The sequence below is a fragment of the Mus caroli genome, unplaced genomic scaffold (assembly GCF_978045245.1).
Source record: "Mus caroli unplaced genomic scaffold, Mus_caroli_1 scaffold_14, whole genome shotgun sequence".
Lineage (NCBI taxonomy): Eukaryota > Metazoa > Chordata > Mammalia > Rodentia > Muridae > Mus > Mus caroli.
Genome location: NW_028227269.1, coordinates 37,005,001 through 37,027,015, shown reverse-complemented (window position 1 = coordinate 37,027,015; position 22,015 = coordinate 37,005,001). Strand labels below are relative to the sequence as shown.

Here is a 22,015-nt window from a genome sequence, read left to right as displayed (position 1 = left end):
ATTCCTCAACTGTTAGTTTATAGGACTGAGATATACTGTATAAAACAGTATTTTTATGGTCACCATAATAACTGGTTCAATGACTGGAAATTGTCCAATGTTAAAATAATTGTGTTGCTATACACACCTTAATGAGAAAATGCAAACAAAATGAAATAGCCAATTGTACGGTAGTATTTAACATGAACTCAGTTTGCTCTCATGGTTTACTTTTATAATAGATCTGTTTTAGAATATATTTAGTTTCAAATGAGCTACCTCCCAATTTCAGGCTTTAGTGAGCCTCGTAGAAAGTCACATATGAAACAATAAATTTCAAGAGCAAACAGGAACAAAGGATCTCAGCATTGGTCAGTTGCCATGAGATGGCACAACTTAATTTTTTTGACTCTTCCATCTAACAGACTTGAAAGATGGCATAAGCAGGTATATTTGCAGCAACACAAGATTCTTCCGGATCCTAACACATTGTGCCTGAATTGATATACCTTATAAAACAGTACAAAGATTTGGAATCATTTTCCTAAGTTCTCAAGCCACCTCCCTTTAAGAACTATGTCTCTACTGTAATCAAGAATAATAGTCAACAGCTATAGCCAACTCTTTTTTTTTAACGCAATTAGAGGCCAAGATGAAAAGTAAAAAGCATGCAATTCACTACAAAGGGTTTTTAATGAACATATGTGTTATCAAATTTTCTAGCAGATGAACAATGCACTTTGAATGCACCACCCTTTATTATCATCTCAAGAACAACCGGCTTTTTAATAGATAATAGCCTTGGCTAGGCCTTATAAAATTATAGTTTTATTGCAATTGTCCATGAATGCACCTTATAGATCATCTGTAAAGCCTGTCAGATAACTAATGTACTGCCTTTGCTTGCCAAATGTTATATATTTTTTTCTACAAACTATCTAAAGTACATAATGCATTCATTCTGATGGGAACCTTCAAAAGCTGCTTGTGCCAAACAAGACCCTCTTTTCCAACCCAAGATGCATCACCACAATGCAAAAGCAACTAATGATTGAGATGAGAATTATTACTTTAAAATGATTCTAAAGTGTGTGATTGTATGGCAAATGGGTCTTTAGAGTTCTGCTGAATACATTACCTAATTAGCTTATTATGTAATGAAGATGTAACCCATAAAATTGACTTGAGATTTTATTATCATTCTACACTTTCTGGTTCCAAAAGGGATGCTGCTCTCTATGAGCACAAGGCTTCTTACCTGACATTGTACAGGCACTTTTCTCCATAGCTGAATTTAAAGGGCTGCTCTTGACTGCAAGCAGACCCGAGTTCTGAACATGGGCTGTGGGGTTCTTTCTTGATTTTCAGTGGTAGGCCATGAAAAGCCACTAAAAACAGAACAAACATATCCATAAAGATTTAAGTCAATTAATAACTAAGTCTATTAGTCTGTTTTACTTCTCTTATTTAGATTATCATTAACAGCTCACAGTAACTTATGCTTTTAAGAAAAATGGCATTTGATACTCTATGAGGCTGAAAGGATTCTGGACATTTCCTGTGCTCTGCAGCCAGCCCCCTTTGTGCGTTTACTGTCTAACAAAATGCAAGTCTGTTTTTTGTTTGGTTGGTTGGTTTTTGCTTTGGTGAAATGATATTAACAATTCTAGAAGCTCAGTTTTCAGAAAAGAAGTTTCGAAAACCTGTTATAAATATTTCCATTGACTAAAACAGAGACAAAAATTTACATCTGTTTAGCCAAGATTGGAATAAGGAGTTAAGCATTACTGTATTGTATAGTATTGCTTCAGTAGCAGTAATCTCATGATACATGACAAAGGAAATCCAGGTGTAGGTCCAAAGGCAAGCCATAAAAGTATGGGACCTATGGAAACCAACATCTTTAAGGTTGATGGTTATTTTTAGACAGAAACCAAAATCTCTGCCTATCTATTTACCTAAACTATAAGGTTAAAATATGATACGTGGAAGATTTTCGCCCCATGTAATCCTCAATAAAACTTATTCTGTATCAAATAGTATTTTCCCTTTTTTCATATAACTTAATATGTAACTATTTTAAAGCATAGTCAGTTACTGTTCATGTACATTCATTGAGCTTAATTTAAAGTCAGTTATATCATAAAATGTACACTGTAAGAAACATACACACACATATATTCACATAAATGTGCTTATTTTAGGACTATAAAACCAATGAATAAATTTCACTGTATTTTTAAAAACCTGATGATTCCACAAGTGTTCACTATATTCTCTTTAGATTTCTTTCACAATGAAATGTCTATGATTAAAATTTTTGATACATGGAAAAGAAAACCACAAAAGCATTTACTGTGTTTACTAAGAAAATTCTCTCCTCCTGTATTGTATACATGTGTGATACATGTGTGTGCATACAGCATCAATAACTCTTAGAATGAGAAACATGTATGTTACAACGTATTTATTGTTTTTTTTATAAAACTTTTAAATTATTTTCAAGCTCTTTGAATATAGACAGCAAAATGTATGTACTCAATTTCTAGAACTTTGAATTAAAACCTAAATTTTATATTTTCCTAAACTGTAGCAATATACAAAGAAACCCATTTGTCCACATAAAAAGTCACATAAAAAACTGAAAATTCAGATTTAATTTACATGAATAAAAGTTTGTTAAGACTTACTTACGATGCTATATTTCTTTAGTTAGGACTTTTTGACCAAAGGTATAAAAAGATTAGTAAACAGCTTGAAGAATAAATTTAACCCAAGAGAAAAACTTACCAAATTAAGGTTTACTAAAATTAAAATTACCTCTTTAATGGCACTATTAGAAGAATGAAGGATAAGGCCAAAAGATTTAGAAAATATCTAAATAGCAAGATAGGGCAGGAGGCAGCAAAATGAGTGAAAACAAAGTCAAAGTTTTGCTCATCAGGAAATTGCCAATAAGGCGACAAGATTATCACCAAATGCTCATTAGAAAAACAAAACTATAATAAAAGATTGACAATCCTGATATTGAACAAAATAATGGAAGTTGGTACATGCCTCTCAGAAAAAGTTGAGATTGCCTGAAAGCTGCAACATGAATGTATTATGGTCTAGTAATTACACTAATACATATGTCCCTATATGTGTGTGTCTGTATATATGAGAATAGAGTTCATATGCTCCCCAAAAGACATATGTAGGAATGTTTGTGGAAGTTTTATTATGTAAAGAAAGCTAAAAAGGTTTTAAATATGCATTGGTGGAGATAAGTAAGCATGGCATCTGCATGCAAAGAAGAAATAACAAGGAATAAAGCCCCTTCCAATGCATCCAAAACCACAGATGCTTACAGCTCTGCAGCTAAGCCCTGTAAATTTCCAAAGCAAAACTAGCCGAGAGAGTAAAGATTTCCTTCTGCATCTAGCCTGTGGTTTTGTTTGGCGGCTCAGTTAAATTAAGTTGTTGAGATGGGCTGTATCTCCAATGGCTAGCGTCCTTCAAACCAAGGGGAGATGTGGACAAAAGACGTGAGCTCCAGAGACCATTGTGTGACACTGAAGGCAGAGATCAAGCAGAGGATTTCTGCAAACCCAGAGATGTCAAAGAAGGATATGAAAGTGGAAAGGACTGGGGAGAATCATAGAGCTCCCTCTCCTCCCTCTCCCTCTCCCTCTTCCTCTCCCTCTCCCCTCTCCCCTCTCCCTTCCTCCCCTCTCTCTCCCCTCTCTTACTCCTCAGAATCTTCCTTACATCTTCATCCTGCTCTGTAGCCACTGAAAATGAAGCCAAGCCGTATCTGTTTTTAAGCCACCCAGTACATAGCACCTTGTTATTTCACCTTAATCTAATGCTCCATTCCTAGTAAGTGTTGTCACCAAGCTGGCCGAGTAATGAGTTTAGGCTACAAGAATTTCTAGGTGATTATCATAACCGGACAAATGCTGAGTCCAATGTGAGGCATGGCTCCACCAGAGCAATTTGTGTTCAAATAGACCCAGCACTTGAAAAAATTCTATTTAGATGCCAACACTAGAACGCTCTCCACCTTGTAAGCTCCCCAGCAATACCAGTGGAGGGTTTCCACTCTCTTTACAACCTCATTCTATGCCTGTGGGGCTGTGAATCATTATGGACCAAGAATTGATTTTTCTTTACTAGTCCCAAGTCAAAGACTAACAGGACGATCTAAGATACCCAGCATTTATCTTTTTTTTTTCTTTTTCATATCTGTAGGTGAAGCATCAAACTTAAAGCCAAACCGAAGCCTTCGATTTTTCTGCACAAGATCGTGGAGACTTATCTTTTATGACCTGAGCTCACTTAAGCTTGCCTCCCTCCTGGGAATCATACCTATGGCTTCCTGTAGACAACTTCTCTTATTTACCTTTGCATGAGAGATGTAGAGACTCCCACCAGGACAGGCTGAGTTGGAGGCTGCCTACAGTATATTTCATCCCAGGACTCGAGGCTTAGCGTCTGCTAATAGGAGGTTTTTCCAGATCATTGGCACCGGCGCAAGAGAAAGCAGCACATTCATCTCGTGCAATTTGCTGTACCTTCCCACATGGAGCTGGTGCATGTAAAAGGCTGTTAAGTACTAAATTATTCCTTATCAAATCACCATCATCTGGAGTCATGATCAACACTAATTAAATTACTTTCACTGAACACGGCTCCAGCCTGCTGCTGAGGCTGCTAGCATTCCGCTTACAGTGCAGTCCTCCCTGGGTCCGGAACACAGACCTGCAGGCATCGGCATTGTTTGTAGTTTAATTAAAGTGAATCTTTCCTTTTTCAAGGGAATTAAATCAAGCGAGTTAGCCTCTTCATTTCATTGACGAAGAAATGATGTTTCCAAATGATACTTTATTCCTGACTTTATAGAGTTCGGATCCTTTATCTAAGTATAAAATTTAGAGTGTATCTCAGGCATTCCTCAAACAGGGTCCGAGGGTTCCCATGCAAACTTTTACAACCACACAGCTATCGGCTCTTCTAGGGAGAAGTAGACTCAAGAGATGGGCTTTGCATTCTATGCCTTGATGGAAGCTTGACCTTTAAAAACACATCGTAAGGCTGACTAATGATGACTGAGTTTGTCTAACGGTTAAATGTAAGAGCTCCAAAACATCAGGACTTAAAAATATGCACTTTCAAAAATAATTTTTTTTTTTTTTTTTTGGTTTTTCGAGACAGGGTTTCTCTGTGTAGCCCTGGCTGTCCTGGAACTCACTTTGTAGACCAGGCTCGCCTCGAACTCAGAAATCCACCTGCCTCTGCCTCCCGAGTGCTGGGATTAAAGGTGTGAGCCTAAATTTAACCACTTCCTAACCCGAGAGTTTGCAAGAAGTGGTTATGGCATTTATCGTTAACTGCATAGAAATTCAGTGGTTATTTTCATTTAAGAGCTGTGAGTGATGAGATAGGGCCTAGTACCGTTTCTCTTCTACCTACATTTCAGAAGGGAAAGAGTTCCGTCACAACGCGGCAGAAGCACTGAGCCGCCCTTAGGTTTCCACAAGCAAGGATCCTAATTTAAATGTGAACTTGTGATTGAACAGAAAGACAACATAAAACAACTTGTAGGTCAAAGAAGGAATTACATTCTCTCAGGAGAATACTTCCTTAGTCATGACATGAAAGCCTTACCTTGTAACGTTCCGCTGAGAACAGAAGATGTTTGTGACAGCTATCCACTAAACAGTCATCTACAAATGGAGTTTGGGTGGGAGGCTGAGTTTACAATCTGAATAAGAAACTGCAGCTATGTTTGAAAATAACTCAGATTTGCATAGTATTTTGTGATCTTCAAGGCTGGACTTGACTGTTGCTCAAATGATCAGATGTCAGTCTTGGTCCCCAGTGTGAGGCGTGGTTGTAAGAAGAGGGATTCTTTAGGCAATAAGCCCTAGTGGGAGGAAGACTTCAAGGTCCTGGTGCCTCTTTTATTTCCCAGCTATAAAACACTTCGTCTGATATGTTGTATTGTGCACTGCAGATTAAAAACGTATAGCCTACCCCCTAAAATCTCTGAAGCCATTACCCAAAGTAAGCTTTCTACCTTTTAAGTTCATTCTATTGGTTATTTAGTCACAGACCTGAAAAGTTAACATAAAGAATCCAAGCAGAATGCCTGGGTAAAGATCTCAGAAAACATTAAAGCAGGTTAAGAATTAGAAACTGGGGCTGAAGAGGTGGCTCAGTGGTTAAGAGCACTTGTTGTTCTTACAGAGGACCCAAGTTCAATTCCCAGCATCTACACAATGGTTCATGACTATCTGCAGCTCCAGTTTCAGTGGATCGAGTCTCCTCTTCTGACCTTCATAGGCATCAAGCCTATATGTTGACAGACATACACAGAGGCAAAACTTCCACATGTAAAATACAATGTATCTAATTTAAAAAGTTAGTATTATTACATGCAAAGGGAGGTGGAAGGGAATGGATCTGAAGTTCCAGGTCCTCAAAGCCAGCCTGGTCTACAAGACACCCTACTTTAGAAATAGTAACAAACAAAATTTTTAAAATGAATCTTGGGGTTTTGGTTGCAATAAAATTAAAATCTGTTTACATTTGCACTTGAAATGTTTCTTGTTAAAGAACACACTATAACATTGTATAAAATCACATCAGGTGTTTTTGAACCCTTCATTCCTTCCCTGTTTGTATCTACTAGGCCTTAAATGGTACTCTGGAGCACTGAGAGCTATGGAGTGCAGGTGTTGAAAAAGATGACTTCATACCATCAAGTGCAAATATAGGTCTAATCATAGTTTTATTTAGATTTCTGAAAAATATTTCCTCTAGCAAAGATTTTAGCCTGTTCTATATTCCTTATGTTTGATTAATTCATGTGTGTGTGATACACACAGCTGTATGCATGACCTTACTAATATATTCTTGGCACTTGTATCTAAATGCGAAAACTTCTCAGAGCGTTTGTGTTTGCTTTTAGGCATTCTGCCTTCTTTCAATTTATTACTGTGACCAAGACATTTAAAATTTCACACTACTCATATTACACTGAAGCAAAGATGGTGCTTATACACTAAGAGTTTGCCTTACCCTGGGATTACAAAACAAAGTCACAAGCAACATACAAGTCTACTTCTAGACATCTCCAGAGAATGTAAAGAAGCAGGAAGTCCGCTGGGCTCTGGTTTCACTCTTCTTAGTTTTTAACTTTTCTAAGAGTGAAACAGAATAATAATTTCTAGGAATACAAAGTATTTACCCTAGGAGAAGAAACATTTATTTTTAGCTCTTGTCAAAAGAGAAACAGGTCTTTGAAGCAAATCTACAATTTCTAAAGGGAACTAAGCCAAGAGTGCAGTCTCCTCCACTGGTACTGAGACTCCTGAACTATTATAAAATAAAACCAAACCAAAACTTGACATTTAGGGTAATCTACAGTATGGTACATGAGGACTTTAAAGGACAGGTTGTGACCCCTACAACTTACTACTTTTTTTTATAAATGCACTGGAGGACCTTCCGGGATTAGTGTGAGCCACAGACCTGAGTAGCCATGATGGACCTGCAAAGCCTGAACATTTACCATCTGATTCTTTCCAGAGAACAGCTTGCGGACCCTTGCTTCAGATCACGTTCTATAGTGATAAGGGAGAAAGCAAACATGAAAGAAGCTGGCCGAGTGATATGTGCTCATGTGCACTGTCAACCTAGTCAACAAAGGTCAGCTTGTTGTGGTCTGGTAACACTTGTGGCCCAGAGTAATCAATTCACAAACAAGCTGATGAAAAATGGCACAAAATTGAGACTCTAAAACACTACAGATTTATGAGGTGTGAGGACTTTCAAGGCACTTACTTAAGTCTGGGATGACATATAACATGCAGAATTTTTTTTACACCTGTCTAGAAAATATAACTGAAAAACAGTCAAAACAAAAACAAATCATATTATAGGCATCAAAGTGCTTATGGAAAAAAAATACTGGGCTATGGAAGTGCTTTGGAAGAAGAAAAAAAATCTCTGTAAAAGGTGAAAAAAATAAATGGTATACATAAATTAGAGTATTTAAGAGCAGATACAAGCCCGCCATGAAAAATGCATGCAGACTTTTATAAAATAAATGTAGTTCGGAGAACACTCAGTAGAAGAAGCACTCCCTTTAAGTTAGTATCACTTCAAGTTCAGGTGATAAATGCATGGTGATGACCTCAATTAGTCCTCAGCTAAATCTCAGAAGCAAAGGGGAAGGTGTATGTACAAATAAGGATGATAATGTCAAACGGTCTGTAAATACACCTCACAAGGTAGAGAAGCTCAGGGGTCCTCAAGCTGCTTGTAAGCCTCTCCAGAGATTCTTTCTCAGTACATTTGCCTCTTCAAACTCTCCCTCCTCTCACTGTGTACACACACACACACACACACACACACACACACACACACACACACTGGCATCCATTACTAAAGAGCCTAATCTCTGCTATCAGCAGAGTGCCTTTATGGGGCCATTAAGCCATTTCTCTTGTTTACAGTGCCTGAAGAAAGATGTGAATTATGTCTGTGACAAAACAAGCGATAACATTTCTAAACTGCTATCAAAATGCAAACTGAAACACATTTAAGGGCAGGGACCCCGATTCTGGTTTTCATGATTTTCCATTGTTTACAGACTCTGCAAATATATTCACCTATAATATCTCTGAGGCAGAAATTCAGATCATAGCACAGAAATGTGATATCCATTTCATTCCTAAATAAGATTCCTTAAATAGTTATAAGAAAAAAAAGAGAGAGCCAGAAAATGTTTGGAGATATTATTGTTTCAGAGATCCACTCTGTAGTGGGCTCCTTGATGCTTTCACAACTTAAACGATATTTAGTAATCGTGAGAAACAACCATTGTTCTGAACCTCAGAATTCTTTTAGGTCAAGATGTTATGTATGGCCCAAGTTTTGAGACTGAGAGGGTTGGATTAATCATCAGAGCCCTTTGATTGCAGGAATGATAAGACGAAGGCCAGAGTGTAAAGCAGGCCAGCTTGGGGCACATCAGATACCTGCTGTCAACAGATCATCTTAGTGAAATCATGCATTTATGAAGATAGGACCTGACCCTTCGGTGATTACTGTCAGTAACACTGAAAATGCTCTTCATTTCGAGGATTTCTAAATAATTCTGTCAGAGGCAAACAGAGGTGACAGTTGAGGTCCTAGAGGTGACCCTGGGAACTCACACCTCCATTCAGCATCACATGTGCACACACTTGGGACCTGAATGCAATGTAGAAATAGAAGCCCAGAAACCTCACAGATTGCAGAATGGACTTCTTGATGAAGATGTGACCTCCTGGGACAGCCATTCCTCAAAAGTAGACTTAGTACTACAACTTCTCGTACATTGCAAAGCACTGTTATACAACTTAACAGAATAGTATGAATCTGCGTTTGGGGTTTTAATATCATGTCTTGGCTCAGTGACTGGTGGGGATGCAATGTGGACTTGTCTCACTTGACTGAAAATGATTTTCTCCCATGAGGTCAGATGAACTCCATTAAAGGCTGCTAACATTTCGGTTGGGTTCAGATATCTGTGGTTACTTGTGAAGACCTGGGCTTTCAGGTGTGCAGAGTAGTCTCGGTGGAGTCCTGGAGATTATCTCGTTAGATGCAGAGAAAGCATTTGACAAAATCCAGCACCCATTCATGATAAAAGTCTTGGAAAGATCAGGAATTCAAGGCCTATACCTAAACATGATAAAAACAATCTACAGCAAACCAGTAGCCAACATTAAAGGAAATGGTGAGAAGCTGGAAGCAATCCCACTAAAATCAGGGACTAGACAAGGCTGCCCACTTTCTCCCTACCTATTCAACATTGTACTTGAAGTCCTAGCCAGAGCAATTTCAACAAAAAACAGAGACCAAGGGGACACAAATTGGAAAGGAAGAAATCAAAATATCACTTTTTGCAGATGATATGATAGTATATATAAGTGACCCTAAAAATTCCACCAGAGAACTCCTAAGCCTGATAAACAGCTTCAGTGAAGTAGCTGGATATAAAATTAACTCAAACAAGTCAATGGCCTTTCTGTACACAAAGGATAAACAGGCTGAGAAAGAAATTAGGGAAACAACACCCTTCTCAATAGTCACAAATAATATATAATAAGTTGGTGTGACTCTAACTAAGGAAGTGAAAGATCTATATGATAAGAACTTCAAGTCTCTGAAGAAAAAAATTAAAGAAGATCTCAGAAAATGGAAAGATCTCCCATGCTCTTGGATTGGCAGGATCAATAGAGTAAAATTGGCTATCTTGCCAAAAGCAATCTACAGATTCAATGCAATCCACATCAAAATCCCAACTCAATTCTTCAACGAATTAGAAAGGGCAATCTGCAAATTCATCTGGAATAACAAAAAACCTAGGATAGCAAAAACTCTTCTCAAGGATAAAAGAACCTCTGGTGGAATCACCATGCCTGACCTAAACCTATACTACAGAGTAATTGTGATAAAAACTGCATGGTACTGGTATAAACACAGACAAGTAGACCAATGGAATAGAATTGAAGACCCAGAAATGAACCCACACACCTATGATCACTTGATCTTTGACAAGGGAGCAAAAACCATCCAGTGGAAAAAAGACAGCATTTTCAACAAATGGTGCTGGCACAACTGGTGGTTAGCATGTAGAAGAATGCAAATTGATCCATTCCTATCTCCTTGTACTAAGGTCAAATCTAAGTGGATTAAGGAACTCCACATAAAACCAGAGACACTGAAAGGTATGGAGGAGAAAGTAGGGAAAAGCCTTGTAGATATGGGTACAGGGGGAAAATTCCTGAATAGAAAAGCAATGGCCTGTGCTGTAAGATCGAGAATCCACAAATGGGACCTCATAAAATTGCAAGGCAAAAGACACTGTCAATAAGACAAAAAGGCCACCAACAGATTAGGAAAGGATCTTTACCTATCCTAAATCAGATAGGGGACTAATATCCAATATATATAAAGAACTCAAGAAGGTGGACTCCAGAAAATCAAATAACCCCATTAAAAAATGGGGCTCAGAGCTAAAGAAAGAATTCTCACCTGAGGAATACTGAATGGCTGAGAAGCACCTGAAAAAATGTTCAGCATCCTTAATCATCAGGGAAATGCAAATCAAAACAACCCTGAGATTCCACCTCACACCAGTCAGAATGGATAAGATCAAAAACTCAGGTAACAGCAGATGCTGGCAGGGATGTGGTGAAAAGAGGAACACTCCTCCATTGTTGGTGGGATTGCAAGCTTGTACAACCACTCTCGAAATCAGTCTGGCGGTTCCTCAGAAAATTGGACATTGTACTCCTGGAGGATCCCGCAATACCTCTCCTGGGCATATATTCAGAAGATGTTCCAACTGGTAAGAAGGACACATGCTCCACTATGTTCATAACAGCCCTATTTATAATAGCCAGAAGCTCGAGAGAACCCAGATGCCCCTCAACAGAGGAATGGACACAGAAAATATGATACATTTACAAAATTGAGTACTACTCAGCTATTAAAAAGAATGAATTTATAAAATCCCTAGGCAAATGGATGGACCTGGAGGGCATCATCCTGAGTGAGGGAACCCAATCACAAAAGAACTCACACAATATGTACTCACTGATTAGTGGATATTAGCCCAGAAACTTAGAATACCCAAGATATAAGATACAATTTGCTAAACACGTGAAACTCAAGAAGAACGAATACCAAAGTGTGGACACTTTGCCCCTTCTTAGAATTGGGAACAAAACACCCATGGAAGGAGTTACAGAGACACATTTGGAGCTGAGATGAAAGGATGGACCATCTAGAGACTGCCATATCCAGGGATCCATCCCATAATCAGCCTCCAAATGCTGACTGTATTGCATACACTAGCAAGATGTTGCTGACAGGACCCAGATATAGTTGTCTCTTGTGAGACTATGCTGGGGCCTAGCAAACACCGAAGTGGATGCTCACAGTCAGCTATTGGATGGATCACAGGGCCCCCAATGGAGGAGCTAGAGAAAGTAACCAAGGAGGTAAAGGGATCTGCAACCCTATAGGTGGAACAACATTATGAACTACCCAGTACCCCCCAGAGCTCATGTCTGTAGCTCCATATGTAGCAAAAGTTGGCCAAGTGGGCCATCAGTGGAAAGAGAGGCCCATTGGTCATGCAAACTTTATCTACCTCAGTACAGGGTAATGTCAGGGCCAAGAAATGGGAGTGGGGGGGAGTGGGGGGGACTTTTGGGATAGCATTGGAAATGTAAATGAAATAAATAACTAATTAAAAATTTTTTAAATAAATATTCAAAGAAAAAAAAGAAAACCTGGGTTTTCATATTTACTACACTGTCTTTTGCTACCATCCCAATCTCCAGTAATATCTCTACTGAGCTCACTTCACCTGTTTATCTGCTAAGCATGTAACTGCCTTTCCCTTTATTTAACACATATAGTCATAATGTATCCATATGTAGACACACTTATACATGCTCACATTTTCTGTCAATCTGACTGTGTTTCTGTCTATCTATCTATCTATCTATCTATCTATCTATCTATCTATCTATCTATCTATCTATCATCTATCCATCATCTATCTCTTTATCCATCATCTATATTTTTCTCATTCTTTCTCTCTCTTCCTCTCTCTCTCTCTCTCTCTCTCTCTCTCTCTCTCTCTCTCTCTCTCTCTCTCTCTATCTCTCTGTCTCTTTCTCAGCAGCTCTAATCATAAATGTTACGTCAAGGTTTATGTCCTCAAGGACTTCCTCAGCCAATAATGATGAGTAGCACAGCTGCTATTTATTAGATATTAGATATTAGATATTAGAGAAAAATTATGAAAATCTGATACAAGACTTTGGAGCTTATGTTTTTCTGGGACCATGTTGTGAAAATAGGCACCGAAGTCTACTCTGGGCATTTTTGCACTATGGAAATAATAGTAACTCACTTTCACAGTTACCCTTAACCATTATGGAAAAAAATAAAATCAGGTATAAGTAATGTATTTAAGCAAGGAGTGTTCATAATGCACATTAGAAAGCTGTGCAGTCAATATGGTTGACATTTTAAAGCACTTGCTGTTTTAAAAGGTGTTTCAAATCTCATTTAAATTTGATGGCATGGACCACCTACTTTCTAGTTGATATGGAAAGAAAGATATCATCATAATAACAAAACAAGCAGTATCAAACCCAGAACGTTATATTCCTAATTTTAAAAGCATCATTAATGGGCTGAACGTACAATATGTTGATTCACTCCTTTGAATTTTCATGCCCAAACTTACTATAATGGCTTTTCAACTTAGTGGTGCTAAAAGATCCTCACCTTCCCAGTCTAATTGGTTGCAAAAGTATCCTGGGAGGAAACTGGTCCTTCTGTCTGGAAAAGGGTAGGAGCAGGAAAAGGAAGGTCTGATGGAGGAACTATCCAAAGCAAATCACTTTTGCATTTCACTTTGGCTTCCAGTCAGATCTTCCTACCCCTACTGGTCCAGTAGATGGAAAACAGCATGACACCTTTTTTTGGAAACAAATTCTGTGCCATGAGCCCAAACATACAACACTCCACATCCAACTGCCAAGAACAAAACAGAACAAGCTGCAGCTATTTGAGAAAGAGAGCTAATCAATCAAAATGAAACTCTCCTAAGAGGAAATTTATCTGAATCTACACCTCTCTGAAGATGTCTTACTAAATGAAGTCCTAACAATGACCTTTCTGAACCGGGAAACCTTCTTCTACTGAATTTGCCCCTCTGTGCTTTAATGTAATCTTTAAGATCCACAAAATCCCCCCAACGAGCAATTACTTCTCCGAACTGAAATGTGTGGTTTCTTTCAAACAATAGGTAACGGGAATTTGGGGTGACTAGGGAGGAAGCTATTATTCCTAGCTGGGTATAGCCTGGAACATTCCAACACTTGCTGGTATCTCTTACTTGTGCATAAAGAAATTCTGAGGAATCTTGAAACACGTGGACCTGTGAATCCAGACACCAAGGACACCTTACTCGGCCACTACGCAAACGTGAAAACCACCTCATCACAGAAAGAACCAGGCACCCCAACCTTCTCCAACATCTAGAGCCGATCTTAGGGTGATCTCCTCAGCAGACAGTCCAGCAGACCTCTAACAAATACCTCAGAAAAGTTTGATAAATTTGTTCTTCATTATTCGCTGCTCCAAATATTTTTTTTAAAAAAGAGGAAAGAAAGGAAAAAAAATATGACACACGAAAGAAAAGGGTAAATGCAGATGGCAGCATCAAAATTGTATGGCTTAGACTCGATAAGTGATAGATGGAACTTCAATTTCTCTTTTTAATTAACTTGTTAGCAAGAAAAATCTAACCTAAAATTTCATAGTAATTACGTTAACTATGGGCCATAGTAATTTGCAAAACAAAATTGAGATGATAATATTGCATTGTTCCAAAAGCCTGCCAAATACTAACAGGCCTGTTCTTGTGGGATAAGTACCAACCAACTATTTCCTCCACTTGTAAGTTTTACTCACCAAAATCAAAACAAACAAAACAAAACAAAACAAAACAAAACAAAACAAAACAAAACAAAAGCATAAGAAAGCAAAAAAACCAAGTAGTCAGGCTAAGGATGATGGTTGTGGCATCAAAGCTGAGGATTGAGTTCAATCCCCAAGACTCATACCGAGAAGAAGAGAAGTGACATAGACTGTCCTTTTATATCCACATGTATTCAGGACAAGGATAACCCCCCACACACACACACACACACACACAGAATGAAAGAACACCTGTAAAAAAAAAAAAAAAGAAGCAGCCAATATTTTTGTGAAGGAAAACAACCTATTTTCCAATTTAAATGAAACAATGTAAATAGTGATACTTTTGTAAGTGAATTCACTAACTGAAGTCTTCAGAACTAGTGCAATATGACTAAGTTTAGAAGTCACCTCACATATATCAGCATGGTTTGGATAAGGCTTCGAATAAACCCAGGAGTAAGAGACAAGGTATATGTCAGAGAGAGAGAGAGAGAGAGAGAGAGAGAGAGAGAGAGAGAGAGAGAGAGAGAGAGAGAGAGAGAGAGAGAATACACAAGTCTAAAAAGAATTTATTATTCTGTTACTTTAGATGTTTTGCCTTGACTGTTTTCATATGTACCACCCCCAAATGATCTTTTCGTTACTTTGTAACTCATTGCTACGTACACAATTCCACTTCCTTATAACCTACTGAATCCTTGCGTTTGATTAGTAATTTCACATATTTTTCTTTTCATCCGTATGGGAGTAAAAAGCCTGCAATTTGCATAGTCTTAAATTGACCATTTTAGCACCAAAAATACCATGTAGGGTAAGTATGGAACAAGCCTCGTAGGGTTGCGGCACACCTGCCATATTTCTGTGTGCCCCTACAAAGGACATGATTGACATTCATTCAAACACTATTAGTCAGTTGGCTCCTTGTGTAAAAAGACCCCGACAGTAGACAATCAAAGCTGAAAACACGTTCTCAATACCAGAGCTAGGGAAGTTTGCCTGGGAAAAGAGAAAGCCAGCTGGCTAGAGACACACACACACAAAAGTACCTTTCAGTAAATACCAATAAAACTTTACAAGGTGCCAAAATAACAAAGATGCAGTGATTACAATGGAAACGTGGCAATTTTCCTGACAGTAACACCTTCTTCAGAAACGCCCTGTCACTGGGCCATGTTCCAGTTGTTAATATGGGCTCAGGTACGTATTCTCTGTGCATTTTATTTAAAAAAAAAAAACAAAAAACTACTAATTTAACACAACACATGTATATTTTATATCCTAAATCAAAATTGAAGGACAGAACTTTAGAATGGCCTGCAAGCAAAAGCGCCTGCCACCAAGCCTGATGATTTCAATTCTATAGAGGACTCATGTAGGGAAAGGAGAAAACTGACTCCCTCAAGTTGTCCTCTGACCTCCACATCTGTGCCATGGCATGCACATGTGCGCACACCAAATAATAGAAATATAATAAGAATGAATGAAGCAAAATGCTCTGCAATGTTTACATCACTGCTGCATGCATTTATGCCACTCCTATAGAACTGCTTTAGCATGAAGTATTTACCACCTTGAAACATTTTTCATGTAACTTTGTTAGTCTGAGAACTGACCAACAGGACTATAGAGATGGCTTAGCAGTTAAAAGCACTGGCTGCCCTTCGAGAAGACCTGGGTTTCATTTCCATTCGCACATGGTGCTCACAAGAGTCTGTAACTCGAATTCCAGGGGCTTGGATACCTTCTTTTGGTCTTTATAGATACCAAGCCTGCATGTGGAACGCACATACATTTGGGGGAAATATTCATACACATAAAATAAAATTAAATAAATCTTTAAAAAGCAAAAACCAGACAGAACAAAGAAACAAAATAAAACAAAGCAAAAACAACAAAAACCAAGGGCACTCTTAGCTTCCTAGCTATGGGAAAGTGGTGTTCACTGCCTCTCCCTCCTCTCTCTCTCTCTCTCTCTCTCTCTCTCTCTCTCTCTCTCTCTCTCTCTCTCTCTCTCTCTCTCTCTCACACACACACACACACACACACACATACACTCCATCAGGAAGCTGAAGCAGAACTCTGCTCTGTGTGTCTGAGGACAACATGGCTATTGAGCATGAGCATGTCTCAAACTCAAAATAAAGAATGACCTCCCAAAAAAGGAGAACTGTGAGGTACATAAGAATAGAGTATGATTGGGAGGGGCACATTCTTCAGCCAATCAGATTCTTGCCCATTTTTTCATTTTTTTAAAAGTGATAAATAGTTACAGCTACTGCATGAGTGACATCAAAATCAGTTTGTCTCTATTGACAAGTCCACCCTATAGAAATAAAACACGAAGCAAACAGTCAAACTCACTGATAAAAGAAACCAAACAGGAGACTTGGAAGAGCTTAGCCATAACAGAGAGATCAGCAGTGAGCAAACACCATGGCAAGACACTTACATAAGAATCTGACTTTACAAACTTTCTAAGAACAGAGTGTAAACAATCAGTAAATACACAGACCCCATTTCCATAGCTAAGACACACATTAGCCTCTAAGAAAGCTGATACTAGAATACAATATCTCTCATTTTAAAGTGGACCCAGCAGCGAGTTACAATTGCAAATGAAACAGGCCACATTACAGTATTTCGGGAGTGGCTTCAGAGAGTACTCTATCTACCTTCACAACCTTGAAAATGAACAGTTACTGATAAGCACTCTGTTCGTGGATATTTAGTTCCTTAATTCTAATTTCAGTACCTTACAGAGATTAACAGCAAGATATATGTATACAAAGTTTCAGTATTTGACTTAGCTGATAGCTTGTGTAACTGTTGGAGTAGCTAGAGCAGACAGCCAAGTATTACCCAAACACTCATTACTTGAATGTACAGAGAGACTCGATTCCTGTTCTATTTATAGAATCAGAGATGCTTCCAAAAAATGTACAGAAAATGACGTTTACAATTTTTATTATACTTTATTGATGTAATTTCTCAGAGGCTAGTCTACAGGGTTCTTGCTCTGCTGTTTTACTCTGGAGCCTTCCTGATACACTGCCCACGGAGTCCCTTGAGGCTGCAGGACAGGACAACTCCATATAATAGGATCCATGAGGAACTGAGCCAGACCTGAGGGGAACAGAAGCATCTCACCTGCCACACGATTTAACTTCATAGTAAAAGTGTCATGGCAAGAGTCCAGTGTGTGTGTGTGTGTGTGTGTGTGTGTGTGTGTGTGTGTGTGTGTGTGCCTTATGTATGTATTATATATGTATGTTTTTACTTTGACTGGATAACTATGAACACAGACTTTAGAGTATAATGTATAGCATGGCAGCCACCATATCCAGGAGCTATCAAAAATGGAAAATCCTACTACAGACACAAGGGTATTTGAATTCTACAGATATTTTACTTTTCTCGTGAGTGGCCCATTTTGTGATAACATGAATACACATATAGCATTAATTCTTTCTCAAGGCAAGATTTTCTGTTGTTCTGTGTACAGAGGCATTAACTGGAAAACAGCTTCTACGTTTGATTTCCTTTTCTCAAAAGTTTCCCTCAAATAAATATTAGTTACTAACAGCTTGTGAACTTTTAAATGCTAAGATGTAATTGTTATTAGATAAAGTCTAAGTGGCCTGTCTAAACAAAAAGGTCTTCTAATGGTTAGCTGCCTCCTTTAAAACTGTCAAAATTATGTATTTATTGCTATGTTGACCTACTTAAACTTAAAGTTAACCACTTGGGCCTCTTAAATACTAAATTAGACACCATAATGACTATGACAGATCATGACTACAGGCACATTATTTTCCTATAATTTAGTAATCAAAGAGAACGCCAGTGACAAGTAGCCTTCTCTTTTTACCAACACAGCATGATGTAGGAGATTGTATACAGAATGGATTTCCCCCTTCATTTCCCTTTTTGTTTTTCCCCTAGAATCATAATCTCATTCTTCAGAGGATCATTTGATGTCACTTCAGGTGTAAGTGGCCCAATAGGTGCATTAAATGCTGTAGTGAGTTGACAGATCCAGCATCTTATATTAGCACGTAAAGACAAGGTGTGGGGCGGGTGTTTATACCGTCCATGTTGTAACTGATAGTTTCAAGAAACTCAAAAAAATATGAAAATGAAAAAGCACTCTGCTCTGCTTCCAAGTGTGCAAATTAAAAAAGGATAGAAAAGATAAGCTTTGAAAAAAGCCCATGGATACCAGCAACAAAACAATCCTAGGATCACAAACATAATAGGCTGTTTTGCATTCTCCTCTTGGCCTCTTTGAAGTAAATAGAGCTTTGTAAATTGAGGGTGTGCAGGGGATAAAAGGTCAAATAAAGCCCACTTCGCCTCTTCCCTTACTACACAAGCATGAATTTTAGCAAGTGCATATTTCTTCAAATTATCCCACCAGATTTTTAAAAAATTTTAGAAAATACCCAAAGTATATTAATTATTTAATATGTATTTTTGAGTACAGGTGTGCTGATATGCTAAAGTACACTTGAAAAGAAACTCTCTGGTTTTATATCTCCTCTTTCTCCTTCTCAGTACAGAACAGCAAACTTCATCCGGAGATAGTTCCAGGTTCATTTGTTCATCAAATGAATTCCAACTACATCTGATAATGCTTTTGCTATTTTATTCAATCTGATGTATTCCAAAGGACAAATCTCCATCTGCCTTCTCCCCACTGTCTAACGCTCGTCTGTGTACTCAGACACAGTGTCTATTGTCTCTGAAAGACAGGAAACTGGCTTGCCTGTTGGCAGCATCAACACCTGGTCTTCAGCCACCCCAAAGACCTTCTTCCCTTCATTAACAAAATGAGTGGCAAACACAAATATCTTGAAAATTCTATACCAAGAGGAGCTAATTTCTACTTCTATCCTATCCCAAGTTAGCACTACTTATTGCCTTGAGCAAACACCTTTGTTTTTTTCAAAACCTCAGTTTTGACAGTCTTACTCTGGTTAAGAATACGTGGTGGCGCACGCCTTTAATCCCAGCACTCGGGAGGCAGAGGCAGGCGGATTTCTGAGTTCGAGGCCAGCCTGGTCTACAAAAGTGAGTTCCAGGACAGCCAGGGCTATACGGAGAAACCCTGTCTCGAAAAACCAAAAAAAAAAAAAAAAAAAAAAGAATATATTCTTGAGGAAGATCTTTAGCTGGTCATAGTGAACCCAAATATAACTTCTCTGTAACATAATTTTCTTCCTCAAAATAAATAAATAAATAAAAATAAAAAGGCCTGACAGTGATGGCATATACCTTTAATCCCAGCACTCAGGAGGCAGAGGCAGGTGGATCTCTGAATTCGAGGGTAGCCTGGTTGACAGAATGAGTCCTAGGAGAGCTAGGGTTATACAGAGAAACCCTGCCTCAAATATTTAAAATTATAAATAAAAATAAAATTTTAAAAAAGAACATGACATTTTTCACTAAAAGTTAGATTACTGTGAAAAATCAGATATCTTAAGGAACATCTAACACCCAGTGAGTCCTAGGCAAGAACTCTCAGTGTCCAGCAATCATAGACATGGGTAGGCAATCCCCTGGTTCCTGTCATTTCTAATCTTTTATAAGCCTGTATGGTAGTTCAAAAGCATGATTTAATTTCTCTATGAGGCTTTTCTCAACTATTCCAATTTATATTGGTATTTTGAATAGGAAAAAAAATAACAATAAATATCCAACAAAGAAGAGATCTCAATTTCTGCACCATAAATCTATGCTGGAGTTTTATTGTGAATATCATAATTGTGCTAATAATAAATTCTCTGGATAAAATTATCCATGTTCTACACTTACTACCCTCAGCCCCTTTGGAACATGCTGAAGTGTCATCAAAAGAACAATTAGTGACTTGCCAAGGTTACAGCAGTATAGGGGAGGCTAGCATGGTGGCTCGGTTTGCTTCCGAGTATGAAAAAATGAGTTCAATCTCTAGAAGCCACACAGTAGAAAGAGAGAACTGACTCCCACAACTCCCTCTGAACATCTGTGAGGCCTGGCACACCCACACATGTATATGCACACATCTGTGAGCCCTGGCACACCCACACATGTACATGCACACAAACCCACCAAAGAAAAAGAAAGCTGAGGCACACTGAGCCTGACTGGCAGAATTCCATCAATCACTGAACGTATCCTACCTTCCTGTTATTTACATATTCCCAATGTACTTCCCTGCTTCCTTCAAGCTTCTCAGAGTGCCTTCTGAAAGCAAGAATCAAGATTCTATCTATCTATCTATCTATCTATCTATCTATCTATCTATCTATCTATCTATCTATCTATCCATTCATCTATCTATTATATATATACATATATATGTATGTGTATATACATATATATGTGTGTGTGTAATATTTTATTGTATATCAATATTTTACATATGAACTATTTCTAATATAAGTGAACAACCATTTAATTTTGGATTCTAACCAAATAACTTCTAAAACGTGATGATTTGATTTAAGTCTGGCTTAAAAATGCTGAGTGAGTGCTTGAGAAAACCACATTGTTGTTGTCATTATTGTTGTTATCCAATTGGCAACCATGAATATAATAAAGAGAACACTTGGAACACCCTGTGCAGACAACATTGCCACACAAACCAAACAAGCAGGGTCTTCCATAACTTTGGAGTGAACTTGCTATTACATCTTGTTCCCTTTCAGGAGGAGTGGAACAGCTCTCTAATGAGAACTACACCAACCTAGGGAAGATATGCTAGTCACATGTAGATCTGGAATGACATCACAAAGCAAAGTCTTTGATTGCTGCATCAGTTAGACACAATCATCCCACGTTCTTTTCGACTATTGTATTGGTATCACTACTATCTAAATAATCGCTGCTGTTAATGTACCTTATAAAATTTTCTGACCTTCAAAAGAATTCATGTTGAATAAATGCTGGTGCATCATACTTCCACAGGACTCCTGAGTTTTTCCAGACTAGGTACTAAAACCTTGACAAAATGTAGCCCCTCACTGCTCCTATCCACCCAGCTACTTTGACCTTTCATTTAGAAAACTGAAGAAGTGGTGGTCCAGAGCTAAGTTTGACTATGTACTATGTATGTATCACTATGTACTGCCACATTTGTCACAGTCTAAGCTAGTAGCTGTTTCAAGATCCTATGTCAATGCTAAATAGTCCTGAAATGCTAGCATCTACTCCTAAATATATTCAACACGCAGACTCCAACTGTGGGGACTTCAGTTTTAAATTGTTTTCCTGTGATTCTTGATCTTCCCTAAGATTCTGTTCAGAACCATCACCCTGATTCTTTTGGTCAAACACATCTGGTCCTACTGAAGCACAGTGAGTCTTAACAGCTGAGGAAGTATCTGTTTTACAAGGGTGATCCATTTCAGCAACCAATTATTGTTAAATGGGCTTCAAGGAGGCTGTGTGTGAAACTGAGTACAGCCTTGGTGACATAGTATCACAGCAAAAGTCCTGTGGATTTTTT

The 22,015-nt window shown here is 38.2% G+C and overlaps 1 protein-coding gene across 7 annotated transcripts in view; it reads right to left on the bottom strand.

Moving 5' to 3' along the window:
• The window catches only part of Etv1 (ETS variant transcription factor 1), a 90,303-nt gene that overhangs the window by 37,410 nt on the left and 30,878 nt on the right, over positions 1–22,015 (bottom strand). For all 7 annotated transcript variants that reach the window (XM_085830310.1, XM_085830309.1, XM_085830311.1 and 4 more), the window contains one exon: positions 1,238–1,367. In XM_085830310.1, the coding sequence (XP_085686436.1) occupies positions 1,238–1,367 (130 nt within the window). The remainder of the gene's footprint in view (positions 1–1,237; positions 1,368–22,015) is intronic.